This window comes from Triticum aestivum, chromosome 1B, assembly GCF_018294505.1.
Source record: "Triticum aestivum cultivar Chinese Spring chromosome 1B, IWGSC CS RefSeq v2.1, whole genome shotgun sequence".
Lineage (NCBI taxonomy): Eukaryota > Viridiplantae > Streptophyta > Magnoliopsida > Poales > Poaceae > Triticum > Triticum aestivum.
This window is the reverse complement of record NC_057795.1, coordinates 217678724-217699512: the sequence shown is the minus strand read 5'-3', so window position 1 is coordinate 217699512 and position 20789 is coordinate 217678724. Positions and strand designations below refer to the sequence as shown.

At 46.1% G+C, this 20789-nt stretch overlaps 1 protein-coding gene across 2 annotated transcripts; it reads left to right on the top strand.

Moving 5' to 3' along the window:
• Positions 1–4564: 4564 nt before the first annotated feature.
• LOC123116640 (protein trichome birefringence-like 26) lies at positions 4565–19357 on the top strand. Of its 2 annotated transcripts, none has more exons than XM_044537579.1 (3): positions 4565–4890; positions 17301–17605; positions 18324–19357. In XM_044537579.1, exons 1-3 carry the CDS (start codon positions 4701–4703, stop codon positions 19104–19106), a joined length of 1278 nt encoding a protein of 425 aa, XP_044393514.1. In that variant the 5' UTR covers positions 4565–4700; the 3' UTR covers positions 19107–19357. The 2 variants fall into 2 exon arrangements, with proteins under 2 accessions (XP_044393514.1, XP_044393520.1); XM_044537585.1 differs by having other exon boundaries at positions 4569–4890; positions 17328–17605.
• The last annotated feature ends 1432 nt before the right edge of the window (positions 19358–20789 follow it).

Here is a 20789-nt window from a genome sequence, read left to right as displayed (position 1 = left end):
GCGCCGAGCCACCGGCGGCTGCGAGTTCGCCCACGACCAGCTCCCTCCTTTCCCTACAACCTCCGGCCTAGACCAGTTTGGTATTAGGTAGCTCAGTTCCGATCATGTCTTCGCCGTCGCCCACCTCGTCGCTTTCGCTGCCGACCGGCACCACCGCGCCGCTGCCCATCACCACTGCGTCGCTGCCCATCACCACTGCGCCGCTGATCTCCTCGTCCGCGCCGCTGCTCTCCTCATCCGCGCAGCTGGACTCCACCGTCGGCGCCTCCATCGGTTAGATGCCTCCCTCCACCGCGCCCCTGCCGCCGTCTTCACCCCGGAGCAGGTCACCGGGGTCCTCAATTACTAGGTCACAGTGGTCCAGGGGATCCGGCTGTACTTAGCCAGCCCCTACGGTCCGCCGCCACCAGCCCTGCCGTGGTACCCGTCACCCGCGACGGCTTCCGCGGCGCTCGCGGGGCCGCTGCAGCTGCAACCGCTGCCTGCTGCCACCCCGCAGTGGCCGTCGCTGACCCTCGCGGCGCCCCCCCCCCCCCCCCCGCCGCCCATTGCCGCCGTGGCTGCCGTGGCAGCCGCCGCACCAGGCGGCGTCCACCGCGCTCGTCGGGCCACTCCAGTTGCCATCCATCGCCACCATCGCCCAGCCCTGGCTGCAGTGACAGCCGCCGCATCAGGTGGCCTCCGCCGCGCTTGCCGGGCCGCGGCAGCTGCCATCCATCGCCACCATCGCCAGCCTGACTGCAGTGGCAGCCGCCGTTCCTGGTAGCCTTTGCCACACCCGACGCTCCATCGCAGCAGCCGCTGCCACTGCCCGGCGCGACACCGCAACACCCGCTGCAGCTGCAGCAGCCACCGCCGGTCAGCTCTGGCCCGTATCGACCGTGCCGGCGGGCTTCCCGATCCACTGTGTCTGGTTCCCGCCCTTGCGGTCTCCTCTATCGACTTGGTTGACCGAGTTGTCGTCTCAGCAGGTCTACACGATGGCCTCGGGACCGCCACACGTGTCGTCACAGCAGGCGCAGTATTGTGGGTCCTCCAGTTTCGCGGGTCCCTACGGTGGCCTCGACGCGACGCAGTCCACGGGGGACCCCCTGTGATCATCGACCCAGTGCCGCTACTCCGCACTGCTGAGCCGTACCCCTACGATGGTCATAACGAGATGGCGCCGTACCCCCATTGCGGTCATACCCAGACGGCGCCGCGCTTTGCCAAGCTCGCCTTCGCCACCAACGACGACACCGAGGACCCCCTCAACTGGCTTAATCAGTGTGACCAGTTCTTTCGGGGGCAACGTACGCTCGTGTCGGACCGCACCTGGCTCGCTTCATATCACCTCCGAGGCGCCACACAGACTTGGTATTACGCTCTCGAGCAGGACGAGGGCGGCATGCCTCCATGGGAGCGTTTTCGTGAGCTCTGCCTCCTTCACTTCGGGCTGCCGATACGCGGGAGTCGGCTGACGGAGTTGGGCGGTCTTCTCTTCACCTCTACGGTGCAGGACTTCGTCGACCGCTTTCAGGCCCTGGCGTGCCACGCGCCCGGCGTGACGGCTCGCCAGCGGGCTGAGCTCTTCGTCCGCGGTCTGCCGGATCATATCCGCGTGGACGTGGAGCTGCGGGGACCCCAGGACCTCCAGACGGCCATGTACTATGCCTGCGCGCTTGAGCGCCGCGCGGTGGCCATCCAGCAGGCGTCACCGCCCCGGGCCGCTGGGCCGCCACTCTGGCCGGACGTTCCAGCGCAAGGTTGTCCTGATCATGCTTCCGCGGCACCCCTCGCCGCGACCGCGCCGCGCCCGTTCCGCCGGCTCACACCGGCCGAGCAACTCGAGCGTCGCCGCCAAGGTTGTGCTTCAACTGCGACGAGCCCTACGCGCCCGACCACGTCTGTCCGCGACTCTTTTACTTGGAGGCTGCGGACTACATTGAGGATGATGCCGCTGCAGTCGGGCTCGCGACCTGCCCGCCCCAGCTTCCGCGGAGGTGTTTTGGCGACGGTTGATCACGTCAAGGTGTTCCACAAGTGCTTTCCCGCCTTCCAGCTCGAGGACGAGCTGTTTGTGCAGGCGGGGAGAAATGTTATGACCGACATGTTAGGGGCTTAACCCAGTTAGTTGTGGCCCAGTCTATCTTATCGTTATTAGGGGCTTAGCCCGGTTAGTTGTGGCCCAGTCTATCTTATCGTTATTAGGGGCTTAGCCCAATTATCGTTATTAGGGGCTTGGGAGTCAAGTAAACCTCTCTATATAAGGAGAGGAGATGTATCAATCTAATCAAGCAAAGACGCAATCATAATTGCTCGGCTTCCTTAGGGAGCCGGGAGACCTAACCCTAGCCGCCTCCTTCCCTGCGCCATCTCCCTCACAGCCGCTGCCTCCTTGAGCACGACGGCGCTCAGCCGGCGGCGGCTGCAAGTCTGCCCACGACCAGCTCCCTCCTTCCCCTACAACCTCCGGCCTAGACCCGGTAGAACCCTAGTTTCTACCAAGGTGCTTGACAAAATGCCTATGAGAATCAAAGATTTTTCCAGTGTTTTGTATTTGGTATAACAGGGCACCTGATTTTTTCTAGAGCTACAGGTTGCTTTAAATTCTTATGTGTGCAACAACCTTGAATTAAAAAAGTTTGTGAGTAAGTGCACCTCTATTAATTTGAGGAGTTCAAGTACAAAGATCTGATTTTGTGTTTTGTTTTGTTTTTGTGACACAGCAGTTCAGATGATGTTCGTTGTTGTCTACTAAGTCTTTTATAAAAGTCAGATGGTAAAAGTTCAAACAAAAAGAATCCCCACAGAAATTCAAATGCTAAAGGAACAAGTCGTAATATGAGAGAAGTTCATAACATTGTTGCAAAAAAATGCTCAGTTTAAGAGACCACACAAAACATTTTATTTTTAAGAAAAATACCATTCAACAATATAAACTATGCAAGTTCGGGGACGATTATACTGTAAACCGTTGAAAAGTTACGAGGAAAATCATACCGAAGAAACATAGTAAAGTCTAGTATGTGAAAACACGCTCAGTATAAAGACACACATAGATCAGTACGAATAGATCGATACGAGTATTTTGTTTTTTGAACCAAAAAATAGCACAATGAGTCTGGCCATATTCAAAATTACTCTGAAATGGTTATGAATTTGAGAAAATGTTCAACATGACTAATTTTCGCATTTTTGATAACTTTTCAACGGTATATTATTTGCATCATTTCGATATTTAAAAAAAATCATGTTTGTAACCAACTTTCAAAGTATTCAATTTTGAACCTAAACCGTATAGAATTAGAAAAAACAATCTATACAAAAAGGTTGCACATTTTCCATAGCTTTCCAACGATGTATTGTTTGCGTCAATCGGACAAACCGTTTGAAAAAAAATTACGAAAATACATTTAGCCCAGCCTTTCACCATTTTTCAAATTACTTTTAAATCATGTAGAATTTGAAAAAAAAATTGTATTCATGGAAAAGCGGATTTTCACAAGCTTTCCAACGCCATCTCATTTGCTTAATTCTGACAAACCGTTTGAAAATAAAGTCCAAAATACGATTCACGTTTTTTAATTTGAAAAAACCAATTTTTTCAAAACTGCTCCTAAAGCATGAGTTTTTTTGCAAAGAAAATTATATATGACTTGTAATATAGATGTCAAGAGCTTTTCAACGATATGTTATATGCCCCATTCCGACAAAATAAATTCGCAAAACCAAATAAGAGGATCAGTTCAGCAAAAATGAAAGCATCAGTACAACCGCTCTAAGTGGTCAGTTCAAGTAGAGTAACAAAATAATATTCTACGCGCTGCTGAACCGAACCGGTGATTCTCCCTCCATCTACTAGTAAAACTCTGCCTAAAAATAGTAATAGAATTAATCGTACGCACATACGACAAATTTCTGTACGATTTACGTATGACAGCATCAGCAGCCGTTCGATGAACTGCATGGACGAGTAAGATCACATCGTACAAAAATCGTATGCTGTATTCTGGTGTAGGAATTAAGGTCACGGGTCACGAGGCCCGGTCAGGAAGAGGAGGCGATGAGGCTGAGAATGGAGACAAATTTGACAAACTTGATCTATAGACGGAATCAAATCACAGAATGAACTATTCATGAAACTATCTCACGCGGCTGACCTTTTTGTGTGACGCCCGACACGAAGGCGCCACACTACACTGTGCAACGCCTCACAGATAGGCGCTACACCGCCAGCGTCGCACACGTGTGATCAAAAAATTACTAAGTCGTGTGCAGCGCCTGAGAACTAGGCGCCACACTATACAATGTAGCGCCTAGCTCCTAGGCGTTGCACTAGTGCAGCGCCTAGCTCTCAGGCGTTGCACTAGTGCAGCGCTTGAAAGCTAGGCGCCACGGGTCTGCCGCGTAAAATAATTTTACGAATAGTTCATTCTGTGATTTAATTTCGTTTATAGGTTAAATTTGTCAAATTTGCGGCAGGCCCCACAATGGGACTCCCACACGCCCAGACCGAGAGGGTCAGAACTCCTAAAAAAAAAAGAAGACCGAGAGGGTCAGATGTCGTCGACTCGCAGTCCCAGCGTCAATTATCCCCAGTCCCAGTGTCTCCTTCCTCCTATCTTCCAGTCCTCCTACCCTGCTCGGCTTGCACGCACAGGCACTCGAGCTGGGGTCCATCCTATCCTAGTAGTATTATCCTAGCACGGTAGCACCCCATGGGCTTGGGCCCGAGGTGGTCGCCGTGGGCGGCGTTGCCGTTCTCTCCTCGATCTCGCAAGGGAGGCGGAGGGGGATGGGGATTGGGAGGGCTCAAGGCCATCGGTTGGATCCTCTTCGCCGGCGTCTCCTTCCGTCTGCTCTGCTCCTTCTCTTCCTCTTCGTCTCTGTCGCCGGATATCAAGGAAGGTACGGGATTTCTCTGCCAGTTCTAATTTCAGTTGAGTAAGAAAGTTCAGAGATTCGTAGGGTTTAGGTTTATCTTGTCGGGGGTTTTTAGTGAGGGCGAATTGTTTCGCATTTTTTCTCGCCTGCAGTTTTTGGTGATTTTTTGTTTGTTGGAAATTGCGCCGTATTTTCTTGAGTTCAAGGTTGGAACTTGGAACTTATGTTTTGGTTCCGTGAAATAAGAATTTTACTCTATCGTTCCTGAACGCCTGTCGTGGTCTTAATAAGACTAGTAAGGTTCAGAAAGATATTGGGTGATTGCAGAGGAATAGGGATTGCACGTTTACAGTCTGATTGTTTTGTTGCATCTTGAATGCTGGGGAAATCGGTGTTTGCCCTATCATTTTTTAGCTAAGTGTTATTTTCCCGCGGCTCGATGGGAAGCTCGAAACGGCACTGAGAACAAAATGGAGCAGTGTCGAACATTTTGATTTGATGTATGTACTTTCTAGTATAAAAAGTTGATCTTTTATTTATCCTCCATGTTTGGAAACATTGAATCTTTATTTATGAGCATAGGAGCCGTTATAACTGTTACAGTATATGTGGAATTGTGGATTGCACTAGCCCTTTCCATTAGTTTGGACTTTTGGTTGCGTTGGCTAGTGCATGAAGCTTAACATGGTACCAGACCTAAGGTCTTGAGTTCAAGTTCTGGTTTGCCGTCGCTCTCTTCTGGTTGCACGTGTTGACTTGTCTTCCCCGTCACACGTGAGAGGGGGTGTTATAGTATATGTGGATTGTACTAGCCCTTTCCATCAGTTCAGACTTTTGGTTGCATTGGCTAGTGCATGAAGCTTATCATGGTATCGGAGCTAAGGTCTTGAGTTCAAGTCCTGGTTTGCACAATTTATTTAAAAATTAAAATTGCTGATAGCCCCCCTTTGTGTCCATGTAGAGGCCTCTTGAGTCATACGTGAGTTTCGCGCGCCATCGCTCTCTTCCGGTTGCACGTGTTGACTTGTCTTCCCCGTCACTTATTTTCCATGGGCAATTGCCAACTTGAATTCTACATTTTGGTTTTAAGGTGTGCTTTTGCATGGGATAGAAAGTAAGACACGAGACCGGTGGTTTAATCCCATCTAGCGGGTAAATATTTATGTAAAATACCGAGAATTCAGATACTGCCATGGGATGTACTTGAGTTAAAAAATACGGGAATGAAATTCTATACAATTATACTAAAAGCTTTGCTTCGCTACACCCATAAAAAGAATATTACGAGCTTCGACACAGATCAATTGTTAAGACAAAATTGCTACTTGTTGACTTGTTTGATTAAATGTTAGCAGCTCCTTTGCTATTCATTTTTTGGAAAATATTTATAAGGAAATGGGTATATGTTTGTGGGCACCATAAAAAGTTACTCCTTCTATCTCAAAATGTAAGACATTTTTTGACATTATGATAATGTCAAAAACCGTCTTACATTTTGTGACAGAGGGAGTAGTATAATGTTTCTTGACACTGTTGGCAGCATAATCATGAGTGTAACAGTTGAGTTCAATTTGTTAACCTTTGTAGACCTTCCCAAATTTGTGGCTTAGGAAGAAAAGGGATGAATTTATATGTTTGATAAGTGCTAAAAAGTACCCCCTCTGTAAAGAAATATAAGAGTGCTTAGATCACTAAAGTAGTGATCTAAACGCTCTTATATTTTTCTACGGAGGGGGTAATATTTTTAGTCCTTAGTTGATAACTTGTCATAACATTTTCACTCATAGGTTCCACATCTTCCATGTATAGAGCTTGCTACATTTGTGGCTTAGGAAAAAATGGTGAATGTGTTTATATAAGTGCTAACAAAAATGTTGTGAGTTCTCGGTTGTCATAACATCTTTATTCATAGGTTCCACCCCTGCCAATGTCACAACTCGTGGAATTCATATTAATATGAAAGATATCTCTGAAATCCAAGCTGTAGAGGAATTTAGCTTTACTTTTCAAGGGTAATTAGATACCAAATATATAGAACATTTTGATTTTTAGATAGAAAATATCACCATTCAATCTGCTCACTGTACCTTTTATTTGTTTTTAAACACGTCAACGTATCAGGTGAAAACTCAATTTCAGTGCAGACAGGGAATCTTTCAATTTGAGCTCTCGGATTCAGAATCGACGGGTCAGATTAAATGTGGGATATCCCTCTAATCACTTGAGCATATATCATGAAAAACCCCTCATGACTCCCCTCTGCTTCGTGAACTCTCTCATGCTTGGCGAGCAAGAGGTGGTGGAGGAAGCTCCATTGTTTCCATCGCCGAGGTCAAAGCGGCGACAAAGACGACAATGGCAAGGAATAATTCTCTCCGACCTCTGTCACTACGGCGCACTCTTTGCCGTTGTAGGCGAGTCAAGGGTTAGGCCCTCCGGATCTGGATCTCTAGATTTAGGGGACTCTTGTACATGAGTGAATCCCGTTCGGTACTTTCCTTGGTTCGTGGTTGGTCGGCGATGGCGAGTTCCTCCAAATGGTCATGTGAGCGTTGGGGGAGAAGAACAGGCTACATGGCTGCTGTGAATTTTCATTTTTTTGTGGGGGGGGGGGGGATTTATTACCTCTTGCTCCATCGTCTTCCTGGAAAGGAAAAAAAAAATATCAGTCTAACCCCCAGTCTCCATTGCTGCCAACAAATGTGAAGTTGTACATGATTTCAATGCTTAGAGGGAGAGGGCGACGCTTCCGTGCGCGCCCGCCGTCCAGCTTGACGGGCAATGGAGCACCAAGCTCCGCCTCGTAACCGTGGTTGAGATGCTCGCCTTTAATTTGTTAAAATGAAACGGCAACAAGGAGTGCCGCACTATTGTGAGGAGGGGAAAGATAAGCAGCGAGGGCACTGAGTAGGATGTGCGGTGGTGTAGCATGTGGGTGAAATATAATTTCCCAATTCTCCAGCCCATGGCCATGGGGCTGGCGTCGCAATAAGTCATGGCATAGAAAGAGGATGAACGGCCGGTTGCAAGAAGGATCACACAGGGTGGTTTTCGTAGAATGATTAGGATCCCACTGTCACGGCTGGAATTTTGGCATTTAGACTACCTGCGTGCAATGATAGAAAGGACCACCTTTGAGTGGAATTGGCAAAACAGACCACCTGCCCCGTGGCGGCAAGTACGGCGACACGCGACGCGACATGGCTGTGGCGGCAATACTGTTCATTGACGGGGACGTGCACAATACACGCGCTGGGAGATGATGAACAGTGCATGAACAGGTTGCCGCCACTGGCTGTGGCGGCAATCATCACGTGTCGTTTGCCGCACTTGCTGCCACGGGGCAGGTGGCTTTTTTTTTGCCAATTCCACTCAGAGGTGGTCCTTTCTGTCATTACACTCATACAGGTGGTCTACAACAACAACAACAAAGCCTTTAGTCCCAAACAAGTTGGGGTAGGCTAGAGTTGAAACCCATAAGATCTTGCAACCAACTCATGGTTTTTGCACATGGATAGCAAGCTTCCACACACCCCTGTCCATAGCTAGTTCTTTGGTGATACTCCAGTCCTTCAAATCTCTCTTTACGAACTCCTCCCATGTCAAGTTCGGTCTACCCCGACCTCTCTTGACATTAGTACGCATTAGCTGTCAGCTATGCACTGGATCTTCTCTTCTCAAGCTCCAATAGCATGTAGAAGAGAAACCCTTATAAGGAGGTCCAACTCCTCTTCAACTTCCGGGGTGGGACTAAACTTCCCACTACACCTAGTGCCTATAAACCCACATGGGCCCTTAGAGATTTTCAGAAATTGTTAGATGGGCCTAAAGCCCACCTCATATTTCAGCAATCCCCCACCAGATCTCGAGGGCCCATTGTGTTCTCTGTTCTAATTGTTGTTTTAATATACTAGTGTTTCAGTGAAGACCTGTGAAGGTTGAGCTTCACCTAGAGCAAGTAGCTACACTCCTTCACAACTGAACAATGGACTATGCCTTGAATTGTCAGTTTGGCGTAAAGAAGCTTCACCACATGTCTTACTAGTACTAGGCTGCCGAGGGCTGACCCCTCGGGTGGAGCATATAAGTCACACTCCTGGCCTATTCATGAGCTTACTAGAGATCACCCTAATCTCATAGACTGTGACCAGCAGTAAGGCTCATATAGGTGTGTTCCTCCAAAGATCGCTCTGTAGGATAGCATCTTGCTTACATAAGTTTTGGAACACATTAAGACAATAGTCACCCTACCATACAGTATTGAGAGTATTGCATCTCCAACAGAGTGGGTTAGTATAGTTACTCTCCTCAGTTCACCACTGGCTTGTTTTCCCAGGTCCTACTTCATGGGATCTCCGATCACATAGGTTGGGTTACCACCATGGCAACTCATGTGGGTCTCATGCCCATCTCCCTCGATGCATTATCTATGACAGCACGTGATAGCCCTTTAGTAAAGGGATCTGTCAGATTCTTAGCCATATGGACATACTCCAACGCTATCACTTCGGAGTTTCTTAATTTTCTGACAGCTTTTAATCTCATTCTTATGTGTTTGTTGGACTTCATGTTGTCCTTTGAACTCTTCACCTTGGTGATGACAGTCTAATTGTCACAGTTCATAAGGATAGCCGGAGCCGGTTTATCAACCAATGGCAAGTCCATCAAAAGATCTCGAAGCCATCCTGCTTCGACACCAGACGTGTCTAATGCTGTTAATTCTGCTTCCATTGTTGATCTCGTTAAGATCGTTTGCTTGCAAGACTTCCAGGAAACAACGCCACCTCCAAGAGTGAACATATACCTAGTTGTGGCCTTCATCTCATCAGCATCAGAGATCCAATTCGCATCACTATACCCTTCAAGTACCGACGGGTATCCGGTATAGTGAAGTCCATAGTTCATAGTACCTCTCAGATAGCGCATAACTCTTTCAACAGCATGCCAATGTACATCACCTGGTTTGGAAACAAACCGGCTCAGTTTGCTCACAGCAAACGCGATGTCAGGCTTCGTTGCGCTCGCTAGGTACACCAGTGAACCAATAATTCGAGTCTCAGTTGATCTTTAGCCGTGCCTTCGAACTTTCGAATCAACACGCTAGGATCATATGGTGTTTGAGATGGAGTGCAGTTCGAATATCCAAAACGACTCAACACCTTCTCAACATAATGGGATTGCAGAAGTGTAATCCCACCGTCATCATCCCTCAGTAGCTTGATGTTCAAGATAACATCAACCACACCAAGGTCTTTCATCTCAAAGTTCTAAGACAGAAACGACTTGACCTCCTCAATGACTTTGAGGTTGGTTTCGAATATTAGTATGTCATCAACATACAAGCACAGTATAACTCCTTCACCCCCACCATGGCGATAGTATACACATTTGTCAGCTTCATTAACAAGGAAGCCAACAGATGTCAGAGTTGTATTAAACTTATCATGCCATTGCTTAGGTGCTTGTTTTAGTCCATATAAAGATTTCAGCAACCTACACACCTTTCTTTCCTGACCATCTATCACAAATCCATCTGGCTGTTGCATGTAGATTTCCTCGTTTAGCTCTCCATTCAGAAAGCCGTCTTAACATCCATCTGGTGGATGAGAAGACCATGCGAGGCCGCCAACGAGAGTAATACTTGAATGGTGGTCAGTCTGTCCACGGGTGAATAAGTTGCATTTAAGTTGGCGGCCTTTAATGGTGGTCAGTCTGTCCTTGGCCACACCGAGGCCGCCAACTAAGTTGCATTCACGTCTTTGTCACATTAGTTTCGGTGTTATGACACGGCTAGCTAAGTTGCATTTAATTCACGTCTTTGTCACATTAGTTTCGGTGTTATGACACGGCTAGCATAAATCTTCCTCTTCTTTTTGGTCATAGCCCTTGGCCACAAGCCTAGCCTTGTACTTTTCAATCGTACCATCGGGCCTAAGCTTCTTTTTGAACACCCACTTACATCCCAATGGTTTGCAACCATAGGGATGCTCAATGATCTCCCATGTCCCATTAGCCATGATGGAATCCATCTCGCTACGGACCGCATCCTTCCAGTAGTCAGCTTCTAGAGAGGCATACGCTTCTGAAATAGAAGTGGGAGTATCATCCATGAGGTACACGAAGAAATCATCACCAAAGGTCTTTGCGGTCCTTTGTCTCTTGCCCCTACCAAGGGTTTCCTTGTCATCCTCCTCAGGATTTTCATCATGTGTTTGTTCATAATATTCCATAGGAATGGCAGGCTCAGGAGTCCCCTCAGATTCCTGTCTAGAAGTGCTTTGCATCTCTCTCATAGGAAAAATATCCTCGAAGAATGTAGCATCCTTGGACTCCATAATTGTACTGACCTTCTGGTCAGGTACCTCAGATATCACTACTAGAAATCTATAGCCAACGCTATTCTTAGCGTAGCCAAATTAACGCAGTCCACAGTCTTTGATCCAAGCTTACGCTTTTTGGGGATCGGCACATTGACTTTCGCCAAACAACCCCAAGTACGCAAGTACGAGAGTGTTGTCCTTCTCTTTGCCCATTTCTCATAGGGAGTGATCTCATTATCCTTTGTCAGAACTTTATTCAGGACATGACATGCCGTCAATATAGCCTCCCCCCACCATGCCTTGGATAAACCCGATGTATCTAACATGGCGTCAGCCAAATCAGTTAGAGTACGGTTTTTCCGCTCGGCAACCCCGTTTGACTGGGGTGAATAAGGAGGCATCCTCTCATGAATAATGCCGTGTTCCACACAAAAGGAATCAAACTCACTCGAGAAGTACTCTCCACCACGATCTGACTTGACTTGTTTAATTTTCTTTTCAAATTGATTCTCAACTTTTGCCTTATAGATTTTAAAGTAGTGTAGAGCCTCATCTTTAGTATTTAACAGATACACATAGCAATATCCAGTAGAATCATCTATCAATGTCATGAAGTATTTCTTTCCACCTTTAGTCAACACATCATTCATCTCACAAAGATCAGAATTTATGAGTTCTAATGGTGCCAAGTGTCTCTCCTCCGCAGCCTTGTGAGGCTGGTGAGGTTGCTTAGCTTGCACACATGAAAGGCACTTAGAACCTTTGGCTAAAGTGAAACTCGGGATTAAATGCAACTTAGCTAGCCGTGTCATAACACCGAAACTAATGTGACAAAGACGTGAATGCCAAACTTTAGATTCATTAACACTCGAATGAATATGGTTCACGACTTTATTGCAGAAATCCGCGAGGGAAAGGCGGAACATCCCTCCGCTCTCATAATCTTTTCCAACAAATAATCCATACTTAGTAACAACTAATTTATTAGACTCGAATATCAACTTAAATCCTTCTCTACATAGAAGGGAGCCACTAACAAGGTTCTTCTTGATGGCGGGGACATGCTGCACGTTCTTCAGCTGCACGATCCTTCCCGAAGTAAACTTCAGATCAACCGTGCCAACACCATGAATAGAAGCACTCGTGCCATTCCCCATCAATAAGGACCCATGGCCTGTGACCTGGTAAGAAGAAAACAATAAAATGTCAGCACACACATGAACAACTGCACCTGTGTCCACCCATCAATCGGTGGGCTGAAATAATGGAAAAAATAGTAAATAAATTACCTTATCCAGATGCACCATTCTCATTGTTGCCCACAATCATGTTGACAGACTTGGAGTCCTGTCCTGAGTCCTGACTTCTTAAACTTGTTTGGGCATTTGTTGGCCCAATGTTCAACCGAACCACAAGTAAAGCAGCCCTCATCCTCCTTGTTCTTCTTGAAGGTCTTCTTACCCTTCTTAAAGTCGGTATTGTGTTGGACACCGTTCTTTCCCTTGGGCTTGTGGGAGTTGATGTTCCTCTGGCTCACCATGTTGGCGACAGAAGTTCCTTCGGCCCCTTTTCTGTGTGAGTCCTTTGCCCTCGAATTCTGCTCAACACTCAGATGGCCAATGACATCCTCCACAGAGAATTCACGCCTTTGATGTTTCAGAGTGGTGGCAAAGTTCCTCCAGGAACTAGGGAGCTTAGCGATTATGCAGCCGCGACAAACTTGCCCGGTAAATCGCACTTAAGAAGCTCAAGCTCCTTAACGATGCATATTATCTCAGGAGCTTGCTCCAATACAGGACGGTTCTCAATCATCTTGTAATCATGGAACTGCTCTATAGTATACATCTCGCTCCTGGCATCGGTGGCCCCGAACTTAGATTCGAGCGCCTCCCACAAGTCCTTGGCGACATGCACATGTAAATATGCGTCGACCAATTTATCTTCGATCACGTTAAGAACTGCTTCGAGAAATACAACGGCGGCCTCCCTGAACGCCTTCTCTTGTTCAGGAGCAATCGATCCCGTTGAGACACCGGCGACCCAGAACACGTTCATAGCCATGAGCCATAAAGTGATCTTAGTATGCCAACGCTTAAAGTACATCCCGGTAAACTTATCCGGTTTCAGTGCAGCGACAAAGCCACTTGCCGAAAAATTCCTACACAGAATAGGTTTTTGGATTGTTGAGAAAACAGGCAATTTTTTGACTAATTTAATCCATAGATAAATCACTAGCATGGCATTGACTGAATTAACGACATACTGATTCTGATCTAAAACATGCACACACTACGCAAACAGTAGACACATCTACATACACTGCTAGTACTGCTAATACGAAAATAAACATGAGGGGGATAAACATGTTATACCCTCCAGTAGGCCAGGCAGAAGCCGCGACGGCGGTGGCAGCAGCGGCGTCCTCAGCGGCCTTCTTGTCGGCTTCGAGCTTCTCGGCAGCGAGACGGTCGGCGTCGGACTGCGACATGGTGATGATGGAGACGACGCGGACGTAGAGGAAGTAGTGGATCGGAGGCGAGCAGTCGTGTAGTCGCTTCCCAAAAACCTATTCACCCTCTCCCGTACGGGATCCAGAGAGGCGGGGTTTCGGAGACCTGCTCTCCCGTCGACCATGTACGCGGCGGACGGGATGGAGTCACCGGCAACAGCAGCAGCAAAAGGAACGACGGTGGGCGTGCGCGTGGAGCAGATGTGATCTGTTCGTGGCGGCTAGGGTTAGGAGACACCGCATACTTATATAGGCGCAACCGCATGGAGAGACGTGGGCTCGACCCACGTCCGAGTCCGTGATAGCCCACGATCCGACGTCTCAGATCATGGCCCAGCTGTCAGAAAACTCTACATTACTGACTGGCAAAAATAAGCGCGTAGGTGTGAGCTTGGCTCAGCTCATTCCTGCAACCCGCGGCGCGTCGTGACGAGGCATGGCGTGGCGAGGCGGGCGGCGGAGGAGTGCGCGAGGGCCTCTTCTCTTCTCAAGCTCCAATAGCATGTAGAAGAGAAACCCTTATAAGGAGGTCCAACTCCTCTCCAACTTCCGGGGTGGGACTAAACTTCCCACTACACCTAGTGCCAATAAACCCACATGGGCCCTTAGAGATTTTCAGAAATTGTTAGATGGGCCTAAAGCACACCTCATATTTCAGCACACACATCCATCTCAATACGCGCATCTCCGCCACACCTAACTGTTGAACATGTCGCCTTTTAGTCGGCCACCACTTAGTGCCATACAACATTGCGGGTCGAATCGCCGTCCTATAGAACCTGCCTTTTATCTTTTGTGGCACTCTTGTCATAGAGAATGCTAGAAACTTGGCGCCACTTCACCCTTCCGGCTTTGATTCAATGGTTCCACATCTTCATCGATATCCCCATCCTTCTGCAACATTGACCCCAAATATCGGAAGGTGTCCTTATGTGGCACCACCTGCCCCATCAAGGCTAACCTCCTCCTCCTCGTGCCTAGTAGTACTGAAATCGCACCTACTCGGTTTTAGTTCTATTAAGTCTAAAACCTTTCGATTCAAGGTTTGTCTCCATAGCTCTTAACTTCTATTAACCCCCGTCTGACTATCATCGACTAGCATCACATCATCCACAAAGAGCATACACCATGGTATATCTCCTTGTATATCCCTTGTGACCTCATCCATCACCAAAGCAAAAAGATAAGTGCTCAAAGCTGACCCCTGGTGCAGTCTTATTTTAATCGGAAAGTCATCAGGTGGTCTAAAATGCCAAAAATTCTCATGGGTGCGCAGGGCTAGTCCAGAGCCTGCAGCCTGAGACTTGTCTAGTTATTATAATTGTTATAAGATAGGAAAGAATCATAGTTTATTAGGGAACATTCACAGTTTTGCGAGGAAAGGGTCTGATCCAACTTGGGGATCAAGTAGATGTCGTCCATATAATGGACAGCCATGTAAGCCTTAGGGGCATCAATCAGAAAACGAAGGTTCACCTCCACCAACCCTCTCGCCCACCTCTCCACGCCATGGCACAGCAGCCTCCTCACGACTACGCTCTCCGGAGCTTGGGTCGTGATATCCACCTGATATCCAAGCAGTCCATCTAGAATCCGACGTCCTAGGAAGATACTTTTCAGGGTTGCACTGAAATGAAGTTTTCATCTGATACGTTGCCTTTAACACTGTCATTTGATCTGCCTAATCATATTTTGTGTATGAACTGCCAAATTTAGTAGCGCATAGGCAGTTGTTTCGTCAACTAATTAGTGCTTACCCGTTCTGGTGCCTCACAAATAAGAACATCTTGGGAGCAACGACAGGTTTCCTATGTTTTGGAAGACTAAATTGCACCTCAGGTACAAACAACTTGTGAGTTGTATGCATACAGGTCACATGACTTGAGAATTGCTCATTTGTGTCACTAATCTTTGTTGGAGTGGATAATCCAATAAGTGATTCCCAACGCTACATACACCAAGCTGTGCCCTGATTACCCTTGTTTCTCTCATGCAGTTGGCTAGATATAAAAGTGTTTTTCTGTTATACATGTTGTGCGTCTAACAGTGTATTTAAATCACTCTTTAAGTGTTCCTTACATTGTGTGTTCCATCCTATTCTAGTTTCTCACAATCTTGTTGGTGCACTTTGCGTCAAAGTCCCACCACGTGGCACAGGAAGACACATTTGGCACTGACTGGGATGCCCTGCCATCTTTTTATCCAGAAAGGGGATGGCCCTGGCCTTTCCATTGGTTGATGCGCGCAACCAATTTTTATTGCAACGTTTAATCCTTACAAAAAGAAAAAACGAAAAACAAGCAACTCGGAGTTTGCCAACCAAAGAGCAACAGGATTAACAGCAACAACTTGTGCGACATCAATCTTATTACTTTTTTTCCGATAAAACATCAATCCTATTACTAGGTTACATATTTGTTGAACAAAGCGTGTGCTACCATTTCCAAATGGCTGCACCCAGAGTCCAGTGAAACCCGTGCCTCCACACAGTGCAGTAAGCACCACCTATGGGTCCAATGTTTATCCTGCAAAAAAACAGAGAAAAAAAAGAAATTGGAAACATTATTCTTGTTAAAAATAAAACCATTGCAGCAGTTCTACATAGCCCAACATAAAGCAGTCACTTCCACCCGCATCAGAGCCTTAATTTGTCTATTTACCCCATTTAACAAGTTCTCTTGAGATAGAGATTGGAGCGGGTAGATTAAAAGCCGCAAAAAGAATTCGCCAGATTAGGCGCATCAGGGGGGGTTTAAACCACAAAAACAATACGCTGGGCTTGACTGCCTAACTTTAGTTTGAAAAAGGAAAATTATTTCCTATCCTCTCTCTGTGTTTCATCCTTGTCCACACTTTCACATGATCAATAACCTAGTACGTTGCTGGTAACATTTCCTTGTGGCTAGACCGTTCGAGACAATAAGTGCAGCAAGCAAATGACCTTGATGTTGGTGACAAAAAGCGGAGCAAGTGCAGAATGCTGTAGCAAGGATGAAGGTGGTTGTGACCTTCATGAGCGCATGGACGATAACCTTTCATGAGCATTCATACTCTCACCTGCATGAGCACATGGACGAAAACCTTTCATGAGCATTCATACTCTTCACCAGCACATCAAGACAACCTTGCCATTACGAAAATGCTGTGCCACGATGAGCATGTGGCCTTGCGTCCTGATGTATGGGCAAGTTCCACGGGTGGTCTTCAGGAAGAGCAATTTTGGTGAATTTCAGATCAAATCTTTTAGTTTCTAACTTTCTGTAAGGAATTTGGCAGCGATCATTTTCGGATCCAATAATTTTCTTGCCGAAACAGAGAGAGAATCAGGGGTAGGGATTTATTTTTTATTCTTTTGGAAAATAAAAGCAAGCATAGCCTAGAGAATCAGGGGCAGTTAGAACCAGGTGCCTTCTATTGCCATGTTTTCAGGTTTTCACAAAATGGACAAGATTAATGACTCAGTGGAGCAGTTCTCAGTTTCTGTTACCTGAATGCACCCACCTCACTACTTTTTTACCTAAGGATTTACTCTTGTGGAAATCTGAAAGAAGAAAAAAAAACATTTTAAGCTGGATTGCTTATTTCTGCACTTTTCTGATTTCCAGAATCTGACGTGGATACTACTTGCATAGGAAAATGTGACCTTTTCAATGGAGAGTGGCTACCGAATCCCTCTGGCCCAGCCTATACAAATTCAAGTTGTCGATTTATTGATGATCACCAAAATTGTATGATGAATGGTAGACCAGACACTGGATATCTTCACTGGAGGTGGAAACCTTATGAATGTGATTTGCCACCGTTTGATGAAATTAGATTTCTAGGTGCTATGAGGAACAAAGCATGGGGCCTTATTGGTGACTCCATTCTTCGTAACCAAGTCCAGTCCTTGATATGCCTTCTGTCTAAGGTAAATTATACCACATTACATGACTCCTCCTTTTAATTATCAATTTGTCATACTGAAGTGCTGCTGTTAATGCTTACTTGAAGCATCATGCTCGTTTCTGTATTTTCTGATTTTTTGCGTTTAAATGCCCTAAAAGGAAATTTTGTTTCTCCTCATTAGGAGATACTACAATTGGAGGAGCATACACTGAATTATGCCAAGATACGTAACCCTCTAAACTATTGTATCCACTAGTATCCAGAGCAGTTCAGCCCTGGCCAGTTTCTATAATGCAAGAATCGCTTCTGAAATTTTGAAAATATCTGATGAGAATCTTGTATGTACGTTGTGACGTGAGGTTTATGCATGTAAATCTTTGTTTGAAAGTATATGGTCATTTATCTGTGCAAAAAAATGTAATATATTTACTTTATTTTTGCACAGATTACAGTCATATTTTGTAACTAATTTTACACACATAGGCTGACATATTGATAGTTTATGGATTCAAATGAGCCCAAAAAAATGTTTGAAGAGGAATGTGAATGAAGCCAGTAGTTTAGGATCAAAAGTGGTGTTTTTTTTCCTCATATTTATAAATTGTGTGCACTATTTGAGTGTACTTCTAGTTGGGTTAGAACAACAATGCATTACTTATGTAACATGCCTCTCCCCTCTATACCTTGCATTTGTAGTGGTATAGTATCCTTATTATTGGACCTGCTTGCTGTTTATTTAGGCCGACGAACCTGTTGAGGTCTACCATGATAAAGAATTCAAAAATAGGAGATGGCACTTCCAATCATACAACTTCACTGTGTCCCTCGTTTGGGCTCCCTTCCTCGTCAAATCAGAGGTTTTTGAAAATGAGAATGGCGAGTCCACTTCCGAGATCCAGCTTCACCTTGACATACTTGAACCAACCTGGATAAGTCAGTACGAGAGGTTTGACTATGTTGTGATTGCCGGTGGACAGTGGTTTCTTAAGACTGCGGTCTACTGGGAGAGTGGTAAGGTGTTAGGCTGTCATCATTGCCAGGACAAGAACCTAACTGAAGTCGGGTTTGAGCACTTGTATCGCAGGACTTTACAAGAGGTACTCAAATTCATCACCTCGGCACACCATAAGCCAGTTGTCCTCTTCAGAACATGGGCGCCTGATCACTTTGAGAACGGCGAGTGGTTCAGCGGTGGAACCTGTAACAGGGTATTGCCTTACAAGAAGGGAGAGTACGGTGGGAAATACATGGAACATATCATGAGGGGGATCGAGCTTGAGGAGTTCAACAAGGCCGTAACAGCGGCCAATAGCTCAAGGGATGTGGTGAAACTGAAGCTCTTGGACACTTACAGCATTTCGTCCATGAGACCTGACGGCCATGCTGGTCCTTACAGGATGTTCCATCCATTTGCACAGGGCAACAAGGATGGCTCATCGGTTCAGAATGATTGCCTGCATTGGTGCGTGCCAGGGCCCATCGACGCCTGGAACGATCTGATTATGAAGCTGGTTCTCAACTGATGAAACCTCTAGATCTTGCGCTCCTTGCTGACCAAGAGTTGTAGGGCTGGTTGTGGGCCAAGTTGGCTACCTCGATTCAGGGTTTAGTTCCTGGCATGCTAGCGTGATGTGATTCTAGTTTAGCAGGAAGTAGTAGTCAAGAATATGCAGGTGTGTGTGTCTTTTTTTTTCTTGAAAAGGAGGACTACCCGCCTCTGCATCAATCCATGCATGCAGCTATATTATTAAATAAAAACGAGCAATGTCATAAAGGTCCAAAGAAGCTCATAAATTGAGCAGTAGTCGAAAGAAAATAAATCCCAAAAACGCCACATCTGGCGATATATAATTGAAAAGTGCCACATCTGGCGATAAAAAACAAGCTACGATGCTTACACATTTAGCCTATTATTAGCTCGCCACCCAAATCGACCGAAGATGGCCCGTGCTATTGTCTTTTAGCGGTTGCAATCAATAACTAAAAGCTCCCTAAAGTCCGCATGAGTGAGTAAGGACCACATACGAATCCAAATTGTAGCTCTGTGAATAACCCGCAAAAAATTGATAAATTTTGTCCCATTAAAAATCATATCGTCCCTAGTGTTTCGTATAGCACAAAATAGTGCACATACTCCTATCCGAATATGTTTAGCTAAGTGTACGTCCACTCCATCAGTCACGTCCCAGATAACATGTTTATGCTCCTTGAGGGTTGAACGTTAAAAGCTATATGAATTGATGGCCATAATAATTTTGCAAGAGGATATTCGAGAAAGAGTTGTTTAGTTGTTTTATTTTGATCATAAAAACAGCACCTGGAGTTACCAACCCAATTCCTTTTTGCCAAGTTATCTTTGGTTAGAATGACTTCTTTATGGACGAACCACATAAATTTTTCAATACGAAGCGGAACTTTAATCTTATAAATGTGCAACAACCTCAACAATGGTTAGAACGACTTCTTGGATGTGTCTAGTTGGCACACCTCATCCTTCTGAGAAATGTCAATGCTTTAGATGCAGCAACATTGATTTCTCGTGCAAATAACTGAGTTAAAACTATATGTGGTTGGTTTAAGACACTAGACCCCGCGAGCCAAGAATTAAAGAGTTGTGTCCAGCACCTCTACTGTCTCCCGATGGCAGCGTGTGGGGTGTGATCGTTGGTACAATAATTCTTTACCCATATCCATGTTTCTCATGGGTGTAAAGTTATGACCGTACCATAACCATCGGGTAAATATCCATGCCCATGTTGTATCGTGCCCTATGGGTACCCATTGAGCAGATCAACACAACAATGACGGCATAATAGCTAGTTTCATAGGTGCCAGCCATCGAGAGATTTCTATGGTTGTGAATTTGGTTATTGCGAGGAGGATGGGGTGGGATACAGAGCTTACATACAAAGACTCGATAACTTGGGGTTTATAAAAGATGTGCCCACCAGAAAGATAATCTGGCAGGATCTGGGCATATTTATAGGCACAAAGTCGTACCATTCTACCGGCGACTAGTCGGGTAAGGTTCGGGCACTGACCATGGACACAAATGTTCCTATACCCTACCCATGCTGGTCGGATACCCATCCCTATGGTTAAAATTGCCATCTCACTTTCCGTCTCCTCTACCCGCAACCATAGTGCCCCAATAACCACCATTGCCAATCATGTTGCCACTTGTCATACCTCTAGTCAGGGGCATG